Source organism: Schistocerca americana, chromosome 3 (assembly GCF_021461395.2).
Source record: "Schistocerca americana isolate TAMUIC-IGC-003095 chromosome 3, iqSchAmer2.1, whole genome shotgun sequence".
Taxonomy (NCBI): domain Eukaryota; kingdom Metazoa; phylum Arthropoda; class Insecta; order Orthoptera; family Acrididae; genus Schistocerca; species Schistocerca americana.
Window position 1 is genome coordinate 317446329 of NC_060121.1, and position 20477 is coordinate 317466805.

The 20477-nt window shown below is 44.2% G+C and overlaps 1 protein-coding gene across 1 annotated transcript in view; it reads left to right on the top strand.

The window, feature by feature from the left end:
• Positions 1–20477, top strand: part of LOC124607368 (sodium- and chloride-dependent GABA transporter 1-like) — a 168898-nt gene that overhangs the window by 73733 nt on the left and 74688 nt on the right. The window contains exons 4-6 of the mRNA XM_047139682.1: positions 7684–7812; positions 7998–8100; positions 13676–13808. Coding sequence (XP_046995638.1) covers positions 7684–7812; positions 7998–8100; positions 13676–13808 — 365 coding nt within the window. The remainder of the gene's footprint in view (positions 1–7683; positions 7813–7997; positions 8101–13675; positions 13809–20477) is intronic.

The following is a 20477-nucleotide window of genomic DNA, read 5'->3' on the forward strand; positions in this document are numbered from 1 at the left end:
TGAAGGGAGACGAAAATTTAATAGTCATGGGTGACTGGAATTCGAGAGTAGGAGATGGGAGAGAAGGAAACATAGGAGGAGAATATGGATTGTGGGAAAGAAATGAAAGAGGAAGCTGTCTGGTAGAATTTTGCACAGAGCATAACTTAATAATGGCTAACATTTGGTTCAAGAATCATAAAAGAAGGTTGTACACATGGAAGAATTCTGGAAATACTAGAAGGTATCAGATAGATTATATAATGGTAAGACAGAGATTTAGGAACCAGGTATTAAATTGTAAGACATTACTAGGGGCAGATGTGGACTCTGACCACAATCTATTGGTTATGAACTGTAGATTAAAACTGCAAAAAGGTGGGAATTTAAGGAGATGGGACCTGGATAAACTGAAAGAACCAGAGGTTGTACAGAGTTTCAGTGAGAGTATAAGGGAACAATTGTCACAAATGGGGGAAAGAAATACAGTAGAAGAAGAATGGATAGCTCTGAGGGATGAAGTAGTGAAGGCAGCAGAGGATCAAGTAGGTAAAAAGACGAGGGCTAGTAGAAATCCTTGGGTAACAGAAGGAATATTGAATTTGATTGATGAAAGGAGAAAATATAAAAATGCGGTAAATGAAGCAGGCAAAAAGGAATACAAATGTCTCAAAAATGAGATCGACAGGAAGTGCAAAATGGCTAAGCAGGGACGGCTAGAGGACAAATGTAAGGATATAGAGGCTTATCTCAGTAGGGGTAAGATAGATACTGCCTACAGGAAAATTAAAGAGACCGTTGGAGAAAAGAGAACCACCAATATGAATATCAAGAGCTCAGATGGAAACCCCGTTCTAAGCAAAGAAGGGAAAGCAGAAAGGTGGAAGGAGTACATAGAGGGTCTATACAAGGGCGACGTACTTGAGGACAATATTCTGGAAATGGAAGAGAATGTAGATGAAGACGAAATGTGAGATACAATACTGTGTGAAGAGTTTGACAGAGCACAGAAAGACCTGAGTCGAATCAAGGCCCCGGCAGTACACAACATTCCATTAGAACTACTGACGGCCTTGGGAGAGCCAGTCCTGACAAAACTCTACCATCTGGTGAGCAAGATCTATGAGACAGTCGAAATACCCTCAGACTTCAAGAGGAATATAATTATTCCAATCCCAAAGAAAGCAGGTGTTGACAGATGTGAAAATTACCGAACAATCAGTATAGTAAGTCACAGCTGCAAAATAATAACGCGAATTCTTTACAGACGAATGGAAAAAATAGTAGAAGCCAACCTTGGGGAAGATCAGTTTGGATTCCTAGAAGTATTGGAACACGTGAGGCAATACTGACCTTATGACTTATCTTAGAAGAAAGATTAAGGAAAGGCAAACCTACGTTTCTAGCATTTGTAGATTTAGAGAAAGCTTTTGACAATGTTGACTGAAATACTCTCTTTCAAATTCTAAAGGTGGCAGGGGTAAAATACAGGGACCGAAAGGCTATTTACAATCTGTACAGAAGCCAGATGGCAGTTATAACAGTCGAAGGACATGAAAGGGAAGCAGCAGTTGGGAAGGGAGTGAGACAGGGTTGTAGCCTCTCCCCGATGTTATTCAATCTGTATATTGAGCAAGCAGTAAAGGAAACAAAAGAAAAATTCGGAGTAGGTATTAAAATGCATGGAGAAGAAATAAAAACTTTGAGGTTCGCCGATGACATTGCAATTCTGTTAGAGACAGCAAAGGACTTGGAAGAGCAGTTGAATGGAATGGACAGTGTCTTCAAGAGAGGATATAAGTTGAACATCAACAAAAGCAAAACGAGGATAATGGAATGTAGTCGAATTAAGTCGGGTGATGCTGAGGGAATTAGATTAGAAAATGAGACACTTAAAGTGGTAAAGGAGTTTTGCTATTTGGGGAGCAAAATAACTGATGATGGTCGAAGTAGAGAGGATATAAAATGTAGACTGGCAATGGCAAGAAAAGCGTTTCTGAAGAAGAGAAATTTGTTAACATCGAGTATAGATTTAAGTGTCAGGAAGTCGTTTCTGAAAGTATTTGTATGGAGTGTAGCCATGTATGGAAGTGAAACATGGACGATAAATAGTTTGGACAAGAAGAGAATAGAAGCTTTCGAAATGTGGTGCTACAGAAGAATGCTGAAGATTAGATGGGTAGATCACATAACTAATGAGGAGGTATTGAATACACTCCTGGAAATTGAAATAAGAACACCGTGAATTCATTGTCCCAGGAAGGGGAAACTTTATTGACACATTCTTGGGGTCAGATACATCACATGATCACACTGACAGAACCACAGGCACATAGACACAGGCAACAGAGCATGCACAATGTCGGCACTAGTACAGTGTATATCCACCTTTCGCAGCAATGCAGGCTGCTATTCTCCCATGGAGACGATCGTAGAGATGCTGGATGTAGTCCTGTGGAACGGCTTGCCATGCCATTTCCACCTGGCGCCTCAGTTGGACCAGCGTTCGTGCTGGACGTGCAGACCGCGTGAGACGACGCTTCATCCAGTCCCAAACATGCTCAATGGGGGACAGATCCGGAGATCTTGCTGACCAGGGTAGTTGACTTACACCTTCTAGAGCACGTTGGGTGGCACGGGATACGTGCGGACGTGCATTGTCCTGTTGGAACAGCAAGTTCCCTTGCCGGTCTAGGAATGGTAGAACGATGGGTTCGATGACGGTTTGGATGTACCGTGCACTATTCAGTGTCCCCTCGACGATCACCAGTGGTGTACGGCCAGTGTAGGAGATCGCTCCCCACACCATGATGCCGGGTGTTGGCCCTGTGTGCCTCGGTCGTATGCAGTCCTGATTGTGGCGCTCACCTGCACGGCGCCAAACACGCATACGACCATCATTGGCACCAAGGCAGAAGCGACTCTCATCGCTGAAGACGACACGTCTCCATTCGTCCCTCCATTCACGCCTGTCGCGACACCACTGAAGGCGGGCTGCACGATGTTGGGGCGTGAGCGGAAGACGGCCTAACGGTGTGCGGGACCGTAGCCCAGCTTCATGGAGACGGTTGCGAATGGTCCTCGCCGATACCCCAGGAGCAACAGTGTCCCTAATTTGCTGGGAAGTGGCGGTGCGGTCCCCTACGGCACTGCGTAGGATCCTACGGTCTTGGCGTGCATCCGTGCGTCGCTGCGGTCCGGTCCCAGGTCGACGGGCACGTGCACCTTCCGCCGACCACTGGCGACAACATCGATGTACTGTGGAGACCTCACGCCCCACGTGTTGAGCAATTCGGCGGTACGTCCACCCAGCCTCCCGCATGCCCACTATACGCCCTCGCTCAAAGTCCGTCAACTGCACATACGGTTCACGTCCACGCTGTCGCGGCATGCTACCAGTGTTAAAGACTGCGATGGAACTCCGTATGCCACGGCAAACTGGCTGACACTGACGGCGGCGGTGCACAAATGCTGCGCAGCTAGCGCCATTCGACGGCCAACACCGCGGTTCCTGGTGTGTCCGCTGTGCCGTGCGTGTGATCATTGCTTGTACAGCCCTCTCGCAGTGTCCGGAGCAAGTATGGTGGGTCTGACACACCGGTGTCAATGTGTTCTTTTTTTCATTTCCAGGAGTGTAGAATTGGGGAGAAGAAGAGATTGTGGCACAACTTGACAAGAAGGGACCGGTTGGTAGGATATGTTTTGAGGCATCAAGGGATCACAAATTTAGCATTAGAGGGCAGTGTGGAGGGTAAAAATCATAGAGGGAGACTAAGAGATGAATACACTAAGCAGATTCAGAAGGACGTAGGTTGCAGTAAGTACTGGGAGATGAAGAAGCTTGCACAGGATAGAGTAGCATGGAGAGCTGCATCAAACCAGTATCGGGACTGAAGACCACAACAACACAACAAAAACAACAATTTTCACAACTCATGGACTAGTCTGAAATTGATCGAAATCGATAGTAAAATATAAGATAATTAGTACAGCTGAGTTTTGTATAATACTTTGTAACCTCCCCCTCACTAATTTTCTCTGCGTGCAAAGGGCGTTCAGAAGCGATATGAAAAGCTTGTAATGGTGTTGAAGGGTAGGTCGTGCTGAAAATAACTATCAAGAAACAAATTTGCTTCTTCATTTGGCTTCATAAAACTGAACAAGAGAGCGGTAGTGGACATGGGACGATAGTAAGGATCGAACCCGAGCCAAAGGCTGAGCAGTCTCGTGCTCTATCATCTACGTTATGAGAACAACTGACACTAACTGTATCAGGACGGGCTGCGTGAATCCGCGCACGCAATGTCCTGATTGGCTAACTTAAAGTGATAATTAACTGGGAAACGGCACAATGTATCGAAATATTTTCAACAATTATCTCTCAGCACAACCTACCCTGCAACACCCTTACAAGCTCTTCAGATTTTCTTACAACCCTTTATATTGAGCTTGATCTCTTGAGCCTAATCGTAGCAAGAAAATGTTAAGGCAGTCATCCCCGAAGTGAATAACTGACTAGTGGGAAAAATATACAACAAGTTACTTTTAAAAATAACTTCCTATACTCTTTACTTACTTGAACTTTGACTAACATATGTAAAACAGTGCAATCACACACGATAAAGGCGAAATAAAAAAAGTTCTACGAAATTCCGAATAACGCACAGCAAAATCAGTGAATTAATTAGTAATATTAAACGGTTAGCAGTACAACTGGACAATACCTGCTCGTTAGCTAACCGATAACTGGAACAGTAATAACTACGTATTTGTTTACGTAAAAGTGTGCCAATACAACGTTCATGCACACACGATAAACAACGCAACAGTACAGTCCAAACTAACAGTAAGAAAATTTGAGTTTATATTTTAAAGTGTTAAAGAAAATCGAAAGTAATAATTTGAAATAATAAGTATAAGACCTTACTGAAATTGTACCGATGAAAACTCTATTATAGCAAGAATTGCGTTGCGTCAAAAATTAACTTACTGAAGCGTCGTTACTGATGAATGTCAATCACGTTTTTAACAAGAAAACAAAACTGGGAGTGTTACACCTTTTAATGACGTCTCTTTTTTATAAAACGACACACGGTATAGGAGGAAAGGCACAGGGGCCTAGTCAATATAACAATGACATACGTGAAAAGTTAGATCAGGAAGTGTGCGTTCTAACTTATAACCAACATTATTTGAAAGTTCACTGAAAGTCACTGAACATCTCTAATTCGAACGAAAATGAATAGTATTACAGTTCGCCGGAGATTTGAGACGATGATGTCGAATCTTTTGTATACCCATTTTCTGACTGGAAGTTTGAGGGCCTTCGGCCGTTCACTTACGTAATGAAATGGAACACCCACACCGGTCCTTACGATGTTATTTATTATATGGCTACCAGTTTCGGAACTTTAGTACACCATCTCAGGCCTTAACTGACGCTGAGGGGGTTAACTCCAATCGTACACACGGTTCCACCAGTGCCCAACATCTATGAACTAGTTTTCGCAGACTACCTGTAACGAATATGTTGTGTCTCCAACCATCAACAACCAACTTGTTAGTTGATGGTTGGAGACACAACATACTTGTTACAGGTAGTCTGCGGATATTGGCTACTAATGGTATCGTGTATACGATTGGAGTTAACCCTTGCAGCAGGCCTGAACATGATGTAATGAAGCACCGAAACTGGTAGGCATATAAGAAACAAGATCGTAAGGACGGCTGTAGCTGTTCATTTTGTTACTTACGATGATGTCGAAGTCCTCAACAAAGCTGCTTTTACTCCATTTATCACTTTGACTAGCATTGAGCAATTATGGGGCAGGATCTTGATGTACCTAGAGCCTTCTACGTCTGCCTAAACTAGCCACGCACTTTGTGCCCCGTAATTAGTTATTTGGTCTCACATGCACTTCTCTGACGTCACACAGCAATGCCCAGAAATGGTATTGGCATTTCACTTTTATTGTGACGAGACGAAGCTACGAGTACTTTCGTCTGGCCATAACTATGAATTCTTTGCTTGCTCTAGGAGAAGACTCATCAAACTAGAACATGTGAAATATTAGTTCACTTTATTACATTAATGAATAAAAGCTTTACCTAAGTTTGACACACTTCTTTGCCACAGGAGTACTGGATAATTTACATATGTCATGGAATAGAAAGGCATCACTCAATCCACTAATTAACAGACTGTTTTCTGGAGGTACAATGTTCAATATTTTAACTAGTCGTTGGTCCTAGATAATGATGATTGCTGTAGCTGAGATCTCGAACTGGACTGAACTTTGCATGTCTGACACTATGTTAACCTCAGTGTAAGGGCGCTGCTACGCTGAGAGGGAGGGCGTGTCTTGTGGAGTGCCTCTCATTGGTTGTTGTGGGCCGCTGCGAGCCCTCGATAATGTCTGTGGTATCGATTCGCATTGTCGACTTTGGTGTGGAACCGCGATCTCTCGATTATACCACAAATTTACTCTTTGACAAGTGATAAAAAATTTACCTATGATTCCATATCGGCATTAACCTAGTGTAATCCATGGTATGCATTATGTGACTTCGTAAGCTTTCCCGGCGGAATAAATCTTGAAAGTCTTCTTGAGTTTACTGCCAGATCCTGAAATCAATGTCATTCAATATTTCGGCTATCCAGCTGTCCACCATCTTCAGGGGAACGTTGCTACTGCTGCTGAGTCCCGCTGAAAACTGATGCCAAGGAAGGCTGCAAATCGTCGTCTTACATAGGCCTCCGTCATGGATGTGTGTGATGTCCTTAGGTTAGTTAGGTTTAAGTAGTTCTAAGTCTAGGGGACTGGTGACCTCAGAAGTTAAGTCCCATAGTGCTCAGAGCCATTTGAACCATTTTCTTCCCCCAAACAATCCAACCCAACTTAATCACGCTGGTCTCCTGATCCGTCAGAAAATACAAGGAGACTTTCAAGACATAGTGTACATTTCATTACAAAGGTAATTTACATTGTTTAAACAACATCTGCATTAACTGCAAAAAAAAAAAAAAAAACAAAAAAAAAAAAAAAACATTTCCAGGCACAGGTAACATTTCAAAATCCACAGAACAAAAATCAGTTAATATAGCATACAGATTTTTGCAGATATAATCGTGGATGACATGGTGTATAGCACTGGAAAGCTGAGAAATCCATCTATTAAGCGGTGTATAAGACACGCGATTTCTTGCGAAACACTAAGTTATAAACAATCGTTTTCAGGTTGTTTTAGGTTTATCCCCACAGTCCTATCAAGAAAACATCCTCCATAAATCGTGTAGTGTGCAAAGCAAGGAAGAAGAGAAGTGATACACGCTATGAATGTGAGAAACGTCTATTGGCCTTGCTCATGCCTGTTTTCTTATCAGGTACATCACACCAAGAAAAACATCTATACCAGTATTCTTGTCACTCCTGATCACTTCAATAAATTGTAAAGATAGATTTATCAAGAAATTGTATAATTTTGAGAAAAGTCTGTAAGACTTAAATAGTAAATATAGGCTCGACAATGAGCAAAAATATTAATAAGTCAATGGGTTGGTAGAAATTGTCAGATCGGTTGGTAGTTTGCCGATATAGCTCTATTCAAGAGCCTATTTGCTTCTTTTTTAATTAAACGATACCTTTTGTCCAAGATCTCGAGGCACTCATTTCTCAGACTGCGCTGCAATACGGCGTGTTGCAGGCGTGGGCTACGCGACCATGACGATCGTGTTCTTCCTGGACGTGTACTACTGCATCATCATCGCGTGGACGCTGTTCTACCTGATCGCGACGTTCGTGCAGCTGCCCAGCCTGCCGTGGGAGGACTGCGGTGAGTGCCGCCCCCGCCGCCCCCGCGGCCGCCAACACCCCCGCCGCCGCCCCCGCCGCCGCCGCCGGCGCGCGCTTTGCCGCTTCTTCCTGTGACACAGGCGTAGCAGGGGCGAACCGCAAGAGCTGGGAGGAGGCGCCCATCAAGGAGCTGCAGTCTAGCCTCTGTTTTCTCTCTGCTTGCAGACAACTGGTGGAATACGCGCGACTGCATTACGCCCGGCACGAACGCCACACTAGTGCACAACAGAACCAACCACACCGCCACCCCGGTGGAAGAGTTCTGGGAGTAAGGCGCACCTCATGCTTCACACTATATGTCTATGTAGTTGCCGCCCGAGCTAGCCACTATCTCTTTCAGACAGAGAGTCTCGCGAGTAGAGAGAGTCAGTACCGCGCGATCGCTCTTTCGGAGCAACAGTCGCGAGAGATGCACATCCTGGGTGAGTACGAAAGGTGACATACTCATTTCAGACGGCCTTCCTACAGATGCAGGGTTCTCCGTAGTCCTTCTGGTTTGCAACCCACCGCCAGTACCCGGCACCTGTCCGAGCGACATTTTCGTCGGCTGGGCCATTTGTGAGCGCATACCCACTGTGAGGCGTAGGGCTCAGTGAAGTGGAACGAGTAAACTCGCCTCCCCGTAAAAGTGAGTTCACGGGTCTGTAATATTCAGGTAATTTTGCACTTCGCTGGATGAAATCTCACTAATCCATACAGTAAGTGGTTTTCATTTTTTCGTGCCAGTGCAACGTGTTTTTGAAATTACTTTTACGCTCCTTTCGGAAGAATTCTTTGTAGCACGTAATTTGAGAGCTGCAGTGTTACCAGACTGCATCGATCCAAAGCGAGGGTGACATATTTCCAAACTGTACACGCGGACAATTTTAACTTTTGAAATTAGACTTAAATTCCTTATCACAACGTCACGTTAATATTTTCGAGAAGCTTTTCAAAAGGGAAGCACCAAAACTGAAAATCACACAACAGTTAAATACCATCTTATCTTATCGATTGTACAGGGCAAACCAATAAAGTCTATACAATTTTAATTCTGTTGTAAATGGATTATGTTTCTCTGTTCGTTTCTGTCTGTACTGGCATAGCGTTTAAGTCACTTGAGTTCCAAATCAAGGTAAATTATTTACAGCATTGCTTACAAAATATTTCAAATTAACATTTTCTTGCAAATCAGAAATTCAAGCTTCGGACTGCGAGACATGTTCAGTACGAATAAAAATGATACGGTTTTAGCAACATAGGTTGTCTAGAGTAGTATAGTAATATGAATTTTATGAGGCACATGTATTCATACTGGCACAAACCATTGGCTTAAAATATCTTCTGCAGAGAAATTAATAAGAAATCATCAGTTTAGAACTAAGACAAATTTGTAGCTGATGGTATGTTACTAGACTAATGCTTTGCTTAAGAAGTATGTTATAGCGTACGCCAACACTTATGAGACACTAGTAATCAGAACCGACCTACACGCCGCCATTGTGTGGATTAAACTGTTTTCTGCTCTCTGTCCCCCGAAAGCGTCATTTGTGAAGTGAATCTTGATACAGTTGTTCCAGCGAGATGTCACTGATGGACTCTAATACTGCAGCTGTGTATATCGAATAGCGAGGAAAACCTCCCTCTAACAGCTGGCAGCAGCTAAATGCCCACGAACGCCACGTGCGGCAGAAGTATACAAAGTAGAAACAGAAACAGCTGACAAGAATGTATTTCCTAACCCAAGCAGAAGTAATGCTGGAAGATATCCAGTATTATAAGGACTAACAAAAAATAACACAATCTTTTCTGGAATGTATGTCACCAAATTACGGCTCTACGTGGTATCACAGTAGTCTGTATACGAAGTTTTTCTTTGAATCCTTTCCCATTGATATTTTTTATATATTTACGTAGCTACTAGCAATTAACAGACTAAAAAGGAGCACAGTTTCGGGGCAGAAATACTTCTTTGTGTTTAATAACTAAAACTACCAGATGGAGGGTACTTCATTCAGGCAACTGCGTTCCTGTCTATAATATCCCGGCAGCTAAGAGAAGCCTAGCAAAATCCAATACTAAAATTAAGGGCTTGTGCATTAAATATAGCACACCGTTTGTGAAATTTAATCCCATTCTTATTCGATGACTCAAGGTTGAGTTTATCCAACATTTTGCATGCTGAAGCAAATTAACTGTGAATAATTTAATACTCGCATGCCGAAGTACATCGATACGATACACACTATGTTTGTATCATTTGTTTCGTGGCATTCGTTAGTACCAAGGACGGTCAATTTCGCTGTGCCTTCATTTTAGCCGGAACCGATTGAGCTGTGATCGGGGAATGAACCGTCCCATTCGTGAATACATGACAACAGATATTTCAGATTTCCCTTAAAACCAAAGACATTGGCTTGAAGCTAAGGATTTCGACTTAACCCATTTTATTGAAGGCAAAATTATTATTGATGTGCCAGAAGATGTCCTTACAACAAAAGCTAATTGGAGGCCATACACAGCAACGTTCGCTAAACAGTCCGTAGTGAGACACTTTCAGCAACCCCTTGGTTCATCTGTGCCATCAGTTGCTCAACAGTTGCACATCCATTCGGTCGAACACATATGCGTCCCTATCATCTATGGACCGTGCTTCATCACAGTTGTCTCGGCGCCGGTTTTGGATAGCGTCATTTTGCCATGCACCGTATACTTTAACCACGGTAACACGCGAACAGTTTACAAATTAGCCGTTTCGGAAATGGCTTGGAAGCCAATGACCATGCCATTTTGGATGCCAGATCAACCGCTCCGTTTCCGCAGTACGACAACGGCTACACTGTTTTCTGCATTCCTCGACACGCTTTGTATATCCTCCACTGTTAGTCCTGCCACTACTGTTTGTGAAGGACTAAGCCACATTCACTTCGATCGTAGATGGTGGTGCTATTAACGTGACTGGACCGTGTACTAGTGAAATAACAACTCTTGTGTGTCTCTGCAAAGTAGTTACGTAAATGAATTAAACGCATGTTACGAAAAAATTGCAGGCATCTGTATGGGTGACATTATTTTGAGTGTACTCGCAGCACCAAGCCTTGAGAATCCATGGAGCACTTGACATCCCACATGGTTTCTTTTGGAATGAATACATGTGCCTCTTGGTGGTTTAATATACGTAGCTTAATGTTTGTACTTAATTCTGTGACATTAAATGGAGGTACAAATTTATCATCCTCAACACTGCTTGTAATAGCCTTTCGTGCAAAAGCTGTTGGAGTTGTTTGGAAAGCCGACAAGGTGAGATTCGCATGTTGTCAACAGAGTAAGTATGTATAGGGACTTTCTCATATTACTGATATGAGTAACTATCAGCACTTTTGTTTCGATATCTAAGATATTGGTGTCGATACCAAGTAGTCGATGATTTCATAGTATCGTAAGAGAGTATCTGTATCGGAAGTATCGCTTTGGGTCCTGTAGATCGAGTAGGTATGGTACCCAGCCATCAAGTGGCCGTCCACGCTTACGGCAGCCAAATGGTGTGCATCTGCTAGTTGGTCGTCTGGGATCAGTGCAGTAATATGGAGTGACGTCTCAAAATGGAGCTATCGTGTTTGGACGTGTCCATGTCCAAACCGTGAATGAAGTTGCCCGATTTGTTGGTGTATCAACGTGTCTACAAGGAATAGTGTACCACTCACAGCCGTGTAGCACGGCGTAGGAACAGTAGTTGTAAGTAGACCCTAACCGACAAGGACCTGAGACGAGTGTCACGCCATATCAATGACAATCGATTTAAAACCCGACAAGAATTGTTACTGTAAGTGAACGCAGTTCCACCTCAACCAGATTCCGAGCGAGCATTTTGAAGGGAACCTAGTACAATGGGCATTTGTAGTCCGGTGCCTCGCAAAGGGCCATTGTTCACAGCCGCACATAAAGCTGCAAGCTTTCAATAGGACGAACAACGCAGGAACTGTCAGCGGCTGAGTGAAGGCGTGCAGTGTGTTCTGTTGAGTCCCGATTTTGCCTCTTTTCAAACGATGCGAGGCGTTGAATGAAGCGACGGCCCACTAGTTGCTTTACCCACAGTGTATGGAAGGTGTCGCTCAGGTCGGAGTTTTATGTTTTAGGTACGATTTTCGTACCGTGACTTGGGCCCGCTCATTCAGGTTACCGTTAACATGAGTCACCATGTTTATTTCAACATTCTCAGTTGAAACGTCCCCTTAGAAAAATTACTGTGCTGATAAACCCCTTACGTTATTTGATTTTCAAACAGCTGAGCAAAACTGAACGTACTCAGACATTTCTCTCTTTACTTATTCTGATCATTACTAAACTGACACACAATATTTTTAGCGCAACGCAATCTGACTTTCAATAATCCCTACAAAAGAATGGCCCTGATTAACAATAACCTATACCTTTCATGAATCACTTACCTCACAAAAATCTTCATTACTCGAACTACTGCAATACAGCGAGCGCCAATACTGCCAGCTAAATAAAAGATTCTAACTAGTGAAGTCACTAACTACTGACAGGCATAGTTAGCAAATGAAAGATTTTGATAAAGAACAAACAATGTATTTACCTTAATAGTGTTCAAAAGTCATAATATATATATCAGTTCATGACATGCAGTCTTACAAATTTACTCTCTCTGATGGACACACGTCCAGATCATCCGCTCTCAAAACTCCGCCATCTGACTCCGCACCGCTGGCGGCTGACATCCAACTGCGCAACGCTGCGCGCTGTTAACAGCCAACTGCCCAACACTACAATAGCAAATTCCAACAATGCAAACCAGCCACAGACTGCACACAGCACAGCCAGTGATTTTCATACAGAGCGCTAGGTGACGTTACCAACATAAAAACCTAAACAGCCTACTTACACAGTATCCAAGTGTTGCTCTTTCTTCTACACTTTCACGATGAGTGGGTTGTGGATACTCTCATCTTTTAAGATGTTGGCGACCATGTTGTCAGGGCCGTACGATACGTTTCTGGCTTTGCGGAACACTTAGGTATCCTATACGTACGCCAATTGTTCCGTTAAATCATCCAGTCGCAATCCCATAGAATGTGTCGAACTGTTTGGAACAGCGGGTGAAACCTAGCAATTTGGGAGCCCTACGGGATCTAGTCATTAATGAGCGGCTTCAACTGAATATGGCATATCTGAAGGCACTTCTGAATACTCCTCTCTGCCAAACTGAGGGCATTATCAAAACAAGAGGCGGTGTTACACGATATTAGTGTTAAGTCTGCTCCATCTATTGGCCCTGTCGGGCTATTCAGTACCGACTGGCCGCCGGGTCATTCTCCGTCAATGACGTCACTAGGATGCAGTATGGAGTGGCGTGGGGTTGACGTCATTAGGATGCAGTATGGAGGGACGTGGGGTCAGCACACTATTTTCCTGACCGTTGCCAGCTACTCAGATTTCTGTCGTTGTAACTCCTCAGCTGGCATTACGAGCCTGAGTGCACCATGGTCCAATCCTCCCACCAAGGAAAATCCCTGGCAGTACCAAGAATCGAACCCGGAACCTCCACACGGCTGTCAGACACGCTGATGTCTTAGTTACAGAGGTGGACGTTATATCAACTTTTTTGCACTCTGTGCTTAAGTCTGTGCCTTAGAAAAAGTTTAAAAGTGCGAGCAAACAGTACCTTGCGATACTGTCGGTACTGACAACTTTTTCCGATACAGTAGAATTGTCGAGACAATGTTAGGTATTGGCACTGATACCAGCTATCGTATCGGATGTAGCTAAGTGTGTAGGAGTGGTGTGGAGTGTGGGGTGAGGGGTTGGGGCGCAGCGTGCGGTGAAGGGGTCGCGTGTTGCAGCCGGCGCGTGCTGCAGGTGAGCGCGGGCATCGACGAGCTGGGCGGCCCTCAGTGGGAGCTGGCCGGCTGCCTGCTGCTCGCCTGGGTCCTCGTCTACCTCATCATCTGGCGCGGCCTCCACCAGAGCGGCAAGGTCAGCCCCACCAACGGCCTAACCTACCCTACAGTACACACGTGCTCCTCTACTCTTTACACACAGTGTCTACATTCACTAAGTGTACATCCATATCAATCTAATGTTGATGTATGACAATTAAACAAACCGCCATGAATATAGAGTAGCTGATCAAAAGTGGGTGGACAGCCCTACATAATGCGGAATTGACGAATAGGTGTCACGAGAATGTGAAAGGAGGCAAGAATTTTTTGCGTTGTCAGTAGAGAAGAAGAGAAATTTGATAACATCAAGTATAGATTTAAGTGTCAGGAAGTCGTTTCTGAAAGTATTTGTATGGAGTGTAGCCATGTATGGAAGTGAAACATGGACGATAAATAGTTTAGACAAGAATAGAATAGAAGCTTTCGAAATGTGGTGCTACAGAAGAATGCTGAAGATTAGATGGGTAGATCATATAACTAATGAGGGGGTATTGAATAGAATTGGGGAGAAGATGAGTTTGTGGCGCAGCTTGACAAGAAGAAGGGTCCGGTTGGTAGGACATGTTCTGAGGCATCAAGGGATCACCAATTTAGTACTGCAGGGCAGCGTGGAGGGTAAAAATCGTAGAGGGAGACCAAGAGATGAATACACTAAGCAGATTCAGTAGGATGTAGGTTGCAGTGAGCACTGGGAGATGAAGAAGCTTGCACAGGATACAGTAGCATGGAGAGCTGCATCAAACCAGTCTCAGGACTGAAGACCACAACAACAACAACAACAGTGGACAAGCATTAACAACAGAATGGGCCAGTCAAGACAGCTAAAACAAAAAAAAAAAAAAACAAAAAAATGGTTCAAACGGTTCTGAGCACTATGGGACTTAACATCTGAGGTCATCAGTCCCCTAGAACTTAGAACTACTTAAACCTAACTAAGCTAAGGACATAACACACATCCATGCCCGAGGCAGGATTCGAACCTGCGACCGCAGCAGCCGCGAGGTTCCGGACTGAATCGCCTAGAACCGCACGGCCACCGCGACCGGCCAAGAGAGCTCAATGACTTCGAATAGAGACCAGTTATTGAATGTCATCTGAGCAACAAATCAATCAAAGACATTTCAATTACTTTAAAATCACCCAAATCGATAGTTGCTGTTATGATTATGAAGTGGAAAGGCGAAGGAAGAGCTGAATCTGAATCAAGATCTTGTACTCTCTTCCTTTATTCGTGTCAGAGGAACACTAAAATGAACACATATACAATACATACAAGGAAAACTATACAGTATTCACCCAGAATTGGGCAACTTTGATAGCATTGGGTGCTTCAGATGTTAAGTCCTTCATGCTACAGCTGGTTGGGCATGAGTTACATTTGAAGACATTCCGGATTGTCTGCAATTCACCACATTCGCAAGTGTTGTGTTGGCATTTGGCAGTTGGAAGTTCCATTTAAGGAGATTGTCCCTCGATCTTGCGACTTCGGTCCATAGTCTGTTCAAGGACGTCCAGATGATCCACTTTTCTGTGTGTCCAGGTGGCAGGGATTCTTGTGGTGTCATCCAGTTTTACAGGTGTTGGCATCTTTCTTTCCACTTGGTGAGTCGGGTAGCCGCAGCTGATCCTTCTAAGAGCTGTGAAGATGGCAAATTTGATAGCATTGGGTACTTCAGATGTTAAGTCCTTCATACTACAGCTGGTTGGGCATGAGTTACATTTGAAGAGATGCCAGGTTGTCTGCAATTTACCACATTCGCACAGTGTTGTGTTGGCATTTGGCAGTTGGAAGTTCCATTTAAGAAGATTGTCCCTCGATCTTGCGACTTCGGTCCGTAGTCTGTTCAAGGACTTCCAGATGGCCCACTTCTTTGTGTGTCCAGGTGGCAGGGATTCTTGTGGTGTCATCCAGTTTTACAGGTGTTGGCATCTTTCTTTCCACTTGGTGAGTCGGGTAGCCGCAGCTGATCCATCTAAGGGCTGTGAAGTTGTTAGGAAACTCTTCCAGGACTTCAGTCTTGGCTTGGCAGGTTGATGTCCAAAGAGTGGATGTGAAGTCACTGTATTTGATTTATGCCTCTCGATGTTAGCGGCAACCTCTCTTCTGATGTCACATGGAGCAATCCCAGCGAGACGTTGAACTTTGTCCATGGGGGTCGGCCTTAGGCAGCCTGTAACAATCCTACAGCTGTCATTTAAGGCTACATCAACCTGCTTTGCATGTACTGAATTGTACCACACTGGGCTAGCATACTCTTCTGCAGAATAGCATAAGGCAAGAGCTGTTGTTCTTATTGTTTGTGGATGTGTACCGCAGTTCGATCCCGCCAGTTTCCGAAGAAGGCAGTTTCTGGAGGATACTTTCTGCTTCAGCTTCAGACAGTGTTCCTTGTAGGCCAGTGTACGGTCGAGAGTGACACCCAAATACCTGGGGTGGGAACAATATTCTAGTGCAACTCCATTCCAGAATATTTCAAGCTTCCTGTCTGCTTGTTTATATTTCAGATGGAATGAACACACTTGCGTTTTCTTAGGATTGGGTGCGAGTAGAATCTTTTCATAGTAAGTACCAAGCTGTTGTAGACATCTTCAAACCGATTGCCCTGGGCAGCAAGAGCAAGGTCATCAGCATATATGAAACTTTTGCATCCTTGAGGCTGTGGTTGATCGTTAGTGTGCACAGTAAATAAAATAGGTGACAGTACACTTCCTTCGGGGAGACCGTTCTTTTGGGTTCTCCATCGGCTGTGTTTTCCTTGGAAGTCCACGAAAAAACGACGATTCTGTAGGAGTGTTGTAATTATCCTCGTCAGCGCGTAGTCGTTAGTCAGGTTGTGGATTTTGTGCAGTAACAGTCTGTGGTTTACGGTGTCAACAAAAGCTACACCTGTTATCTTTCTCTGCTCAAAGCCATCTTCTATGAACTGAGAAAGATAAAGGATTTGTGAGATGCAATTCTTGCCTGGTCTAAAGCCAGCTTGCTGCGAAATAAGAAGTGGATCAACTACCGCAGTTAAACACTGAAGAATCATTCTCTCTGGGATCTTATAGAGATGGTAAAGGAGAGATATTGGCCTGCAGTTCTTCGGATCCGTTGGTGACTTTCCAGGTTTCAGTATCGCAATCATGCGTGCCTTGCGCCATAATTTCGGGATCTTGAAAAAAGCCTGATAGTGGTTATACAGGTTTAAGAGCCAGTCTTTGGCTGCAGTGCCAAAATGTTTAATTTGCTCTGCACAAATGTCATCTAATCCTGCTGCCTTGCCATTTTTGCATTTGTGAATGGCTTTTTTCTAATTCACCTATGTTGAATGGTCTAGTCAGGTTATTATTCTGAAATTGTTCCTTAAAATCTAATTTGAAGTCCGATTTTTGGATAGGAGATCTTGGTTTAGCATTCTCAAGAATCTGTGTAACAATTTCATTTGGAGTGATGTTAACGTTATTGGCATGTTTGGTTGGATCGTTATTTAGTTTTCTTAGCAGTTTCCAGGCCTTCTTGCTGCTAATTGAAAGATCTGTTTCCTCCATAAGTTTAATCCATCTTTCTCTTTTGTTTTCTGCTATGGAAGACATTACTCCTTGACCAGCCAAGATGGTTTGCTCATTGAATGGATCTTGTTCAAACAGCATCAGGTATTCTCTTGTACTGACGTATAGTGACCGTTGAGCATTAAGGAGGGTGTTTGTAAAAGTTGCATGAAATCAGTGGAAGTTATCACTCGTGAGCATGACTAGAATAGTAACGTGCTTATTGAGCTAAAAAGAAAGGGGTGCCATGGTCGAATAGGTCCTCATAAGCACACATTTGTGTAGTCATTCTTAAGTGACACTTGAGGCGATGTAAAGAACGTCGCCACTGACAATGATTGACTGGGAGCTAATGATCAATCACAATGAAAACCATTGCAATCCGATGGAAGGATTTGGGATTGATGAACGCCTGGAGAACGTTACCTGCCATGATGTGTAGTACCAGCAGTGAAGTATGGTTCAGGTAGTGTTCCAGTATGGGAGTGGTTTTTGTAGCCGCCCGGGATTAGCCGAGCGGTCTCAGGTGCTGCAGTCATGGACTGTGCGGCTGGTTCCGGCGGAGGATCGAGTCCTCCCCCGGGAATGAGTGTGTGTGTTTGTCATTAGGATAATTTAGGTTAAGTAGTGTGTAAGCTTAGGGGCTGATGACCTTAGCAGTTAAGTCACAAATGTGTATCAGCTTGGCAATACGCACTGAAAAAAAAAAAATAATAATAATAATTGTGTGAAATCTTATAGGACTTAACTCCTAAGGTCATCAGTCCCTAAGCTTACACACTACTTAACCTAAATTATCCTAAGGACAAACACACGCACCCATGCCCGAGGGAGGACTCGAACCTCCGCCAGGACCAGCACCACAGTCCATAATACGCATTGCAGTAAAGCAGCATCTTGAGGCAATGGTTTGTGAACAACAACATTCTTGAGGTGGACTGGCCTATCCAGAGTCTCGTCCTGAACCCAACGGAAAGCTTTTGGGATGAATTACAACGCGACTTCGGTCCAGACATCAGCGTCCAACATCACTAACTTCTCTGGTATAGGCGCTTGAGAATCCATGAGCTACCATTCCTCCGTAGACATTCAGTCATCTCACCGAAAGTGTCCCCAGCGCGGTTCAAGCCGTCATAAAAGCGAAGGTGGACGCACTACACGTTAACGTTCACTTATAAGTGTCCAGATGATTTTGACCAGATAGTGTATACAGTGGGCCATTAAAATTGCACCATCAAGAAGGATAGCAAAAGCAAAATTTTACTTATTGTGTGTGTGCAGTATAGTAGGATGAGTACACTATTAAATTTGAAGGTTCTTTGGAGATATGTTGTGCCAAATTTAGAACACACTGGCAACAATAATTGCTTTAAACCGGCCAGGCATGAAATCGAACTGCACTTGGATGACACGTACGGATACGTCATTACATGCCGCTTCAAGTCTAAACCTCAGTTCATCAATCATAGTGGTGGCCAGTGGTGACATGCCACTTTCTCTATGACCTGTGATGAGATGTTTTCAGTAGGTGAGAACTCTGAAGAACATTCTGGCCAGGGCAACAGCCAAACATCCTCTGCATCGAGGTACGTGAGGACTTGTGGTCTTGTGAGATCTTGTTGAAAGCTATGTTACAGAAATCTCTACAAAAGGGTTTAGCTATGGATCTTACCACTTCAGAAATGTAACGTCTGCTGTTCAGATTACCCGCTATGTGAAGAAAGACGATCGCGTTGTGCATCTAATAGGATCACTCCAACTGGCGGGCCCTTATAATGATGACAAATGCAATTTGGCAACGTTTGCTCTCCTCAGACTTCCACACACACTTATATCGATTGTGAAGCTGTATGCAGAACTGGAGCTCGTCTGGAAAGACGCCTTGGTACAACTCCTATATCACGTGTTGTAATTGCGCCCACTACAGTCAGTGCGCATCTCGCTGCTGACATGAAGAGAAACTGCAACAATATTCGCAGTGCCTACAGTCTATGGTGTTCCGGACGTCACCTCACTGTCTGTGTGGATACTTGTCTTGCTCTAACAACCATCTCATTTCCTGAGTCAATGTTCGCGACGTAGCTGTACAATGTTTCACGGTTGAGTGAAAAATATAGCTTTCCTCTTGTGCGCTAGTTGCATGGCGCCACTGAGAGTCCGCACGTCGTTGCGTGTGACCGTCCTGAACCCACTGACTGCTTATTTGCGAGACATTCATGGGACACCAACCAATGCAAACAGTAGTATCGCGGAAAAATAAACTGCAGTCTTGATATTCCGCAATCCAGCAACTGTCGAGTCTCCTTCTTACATGAGACGCTGGCCTCGCGGGGTAGCCGCGCGGCCTAGGAGGCGCCCTGTCACGGTCCGTGTGGCTCCCCCCGTCGGAGGTTCGAGTCCTCCCACGGGCATGGGTGTGTGTTGTCCATAGCGTAAGTTAGTTTGAATTAGATTAAGTAGTGTGTAAGCTTACGGACCGATGACCTTAGCAGTTTGGTCCCATAAGACCTTACCACAAATTTCCAATTTTCACGAGACGCTGTACGATCTTCTCACAAATAGCCAACATTTAAATGCGATTTTTAATTGCGAAACCTACTGCGTAAACTTTTCTTACATACAAGTGTAATTGCGTTACCTCAAACTACTTTATGCGGTTGGACTGAAATGCTAATCATTTGCTTATGCAAGCATCTAGTATACTACACTCCTGGAAATTGAAATAAGAACACCGTGAATTCATTGTCCCAGGAAGGGGAAACTTTATTGACACATTCCTGGGGTCAGATACATCACATGATCACACTGACAGAACCACAGGCACATAGACACAGGCAACAGAGCATGCACAATGTCGGCACTAGTACAGTGTATATCCACCTTTCGCCGCAATGCAGGCTGCTATTCTCCCATGGAGACGATCGTAGAGATGCTGGATGTAGTCCTGTGGAACGGCTTGCCATGCCATTTCCACCTGGCGCCTCAGTTGGACCAGCGTTCGTGCTGGACGTGCAGACCGCGTGAGACGACGCTTCATCCAGTCCCAAACATGCTCAATGGGGGACAGATCCGGAGATCTTGCTGGCCAGGGTAGTTGCCTTACACCTTCTAGAGCACGTTGGGTGGCACGGGATACATGCGGACGTGCATTGTCCCGTTGGAACAGCAAGTT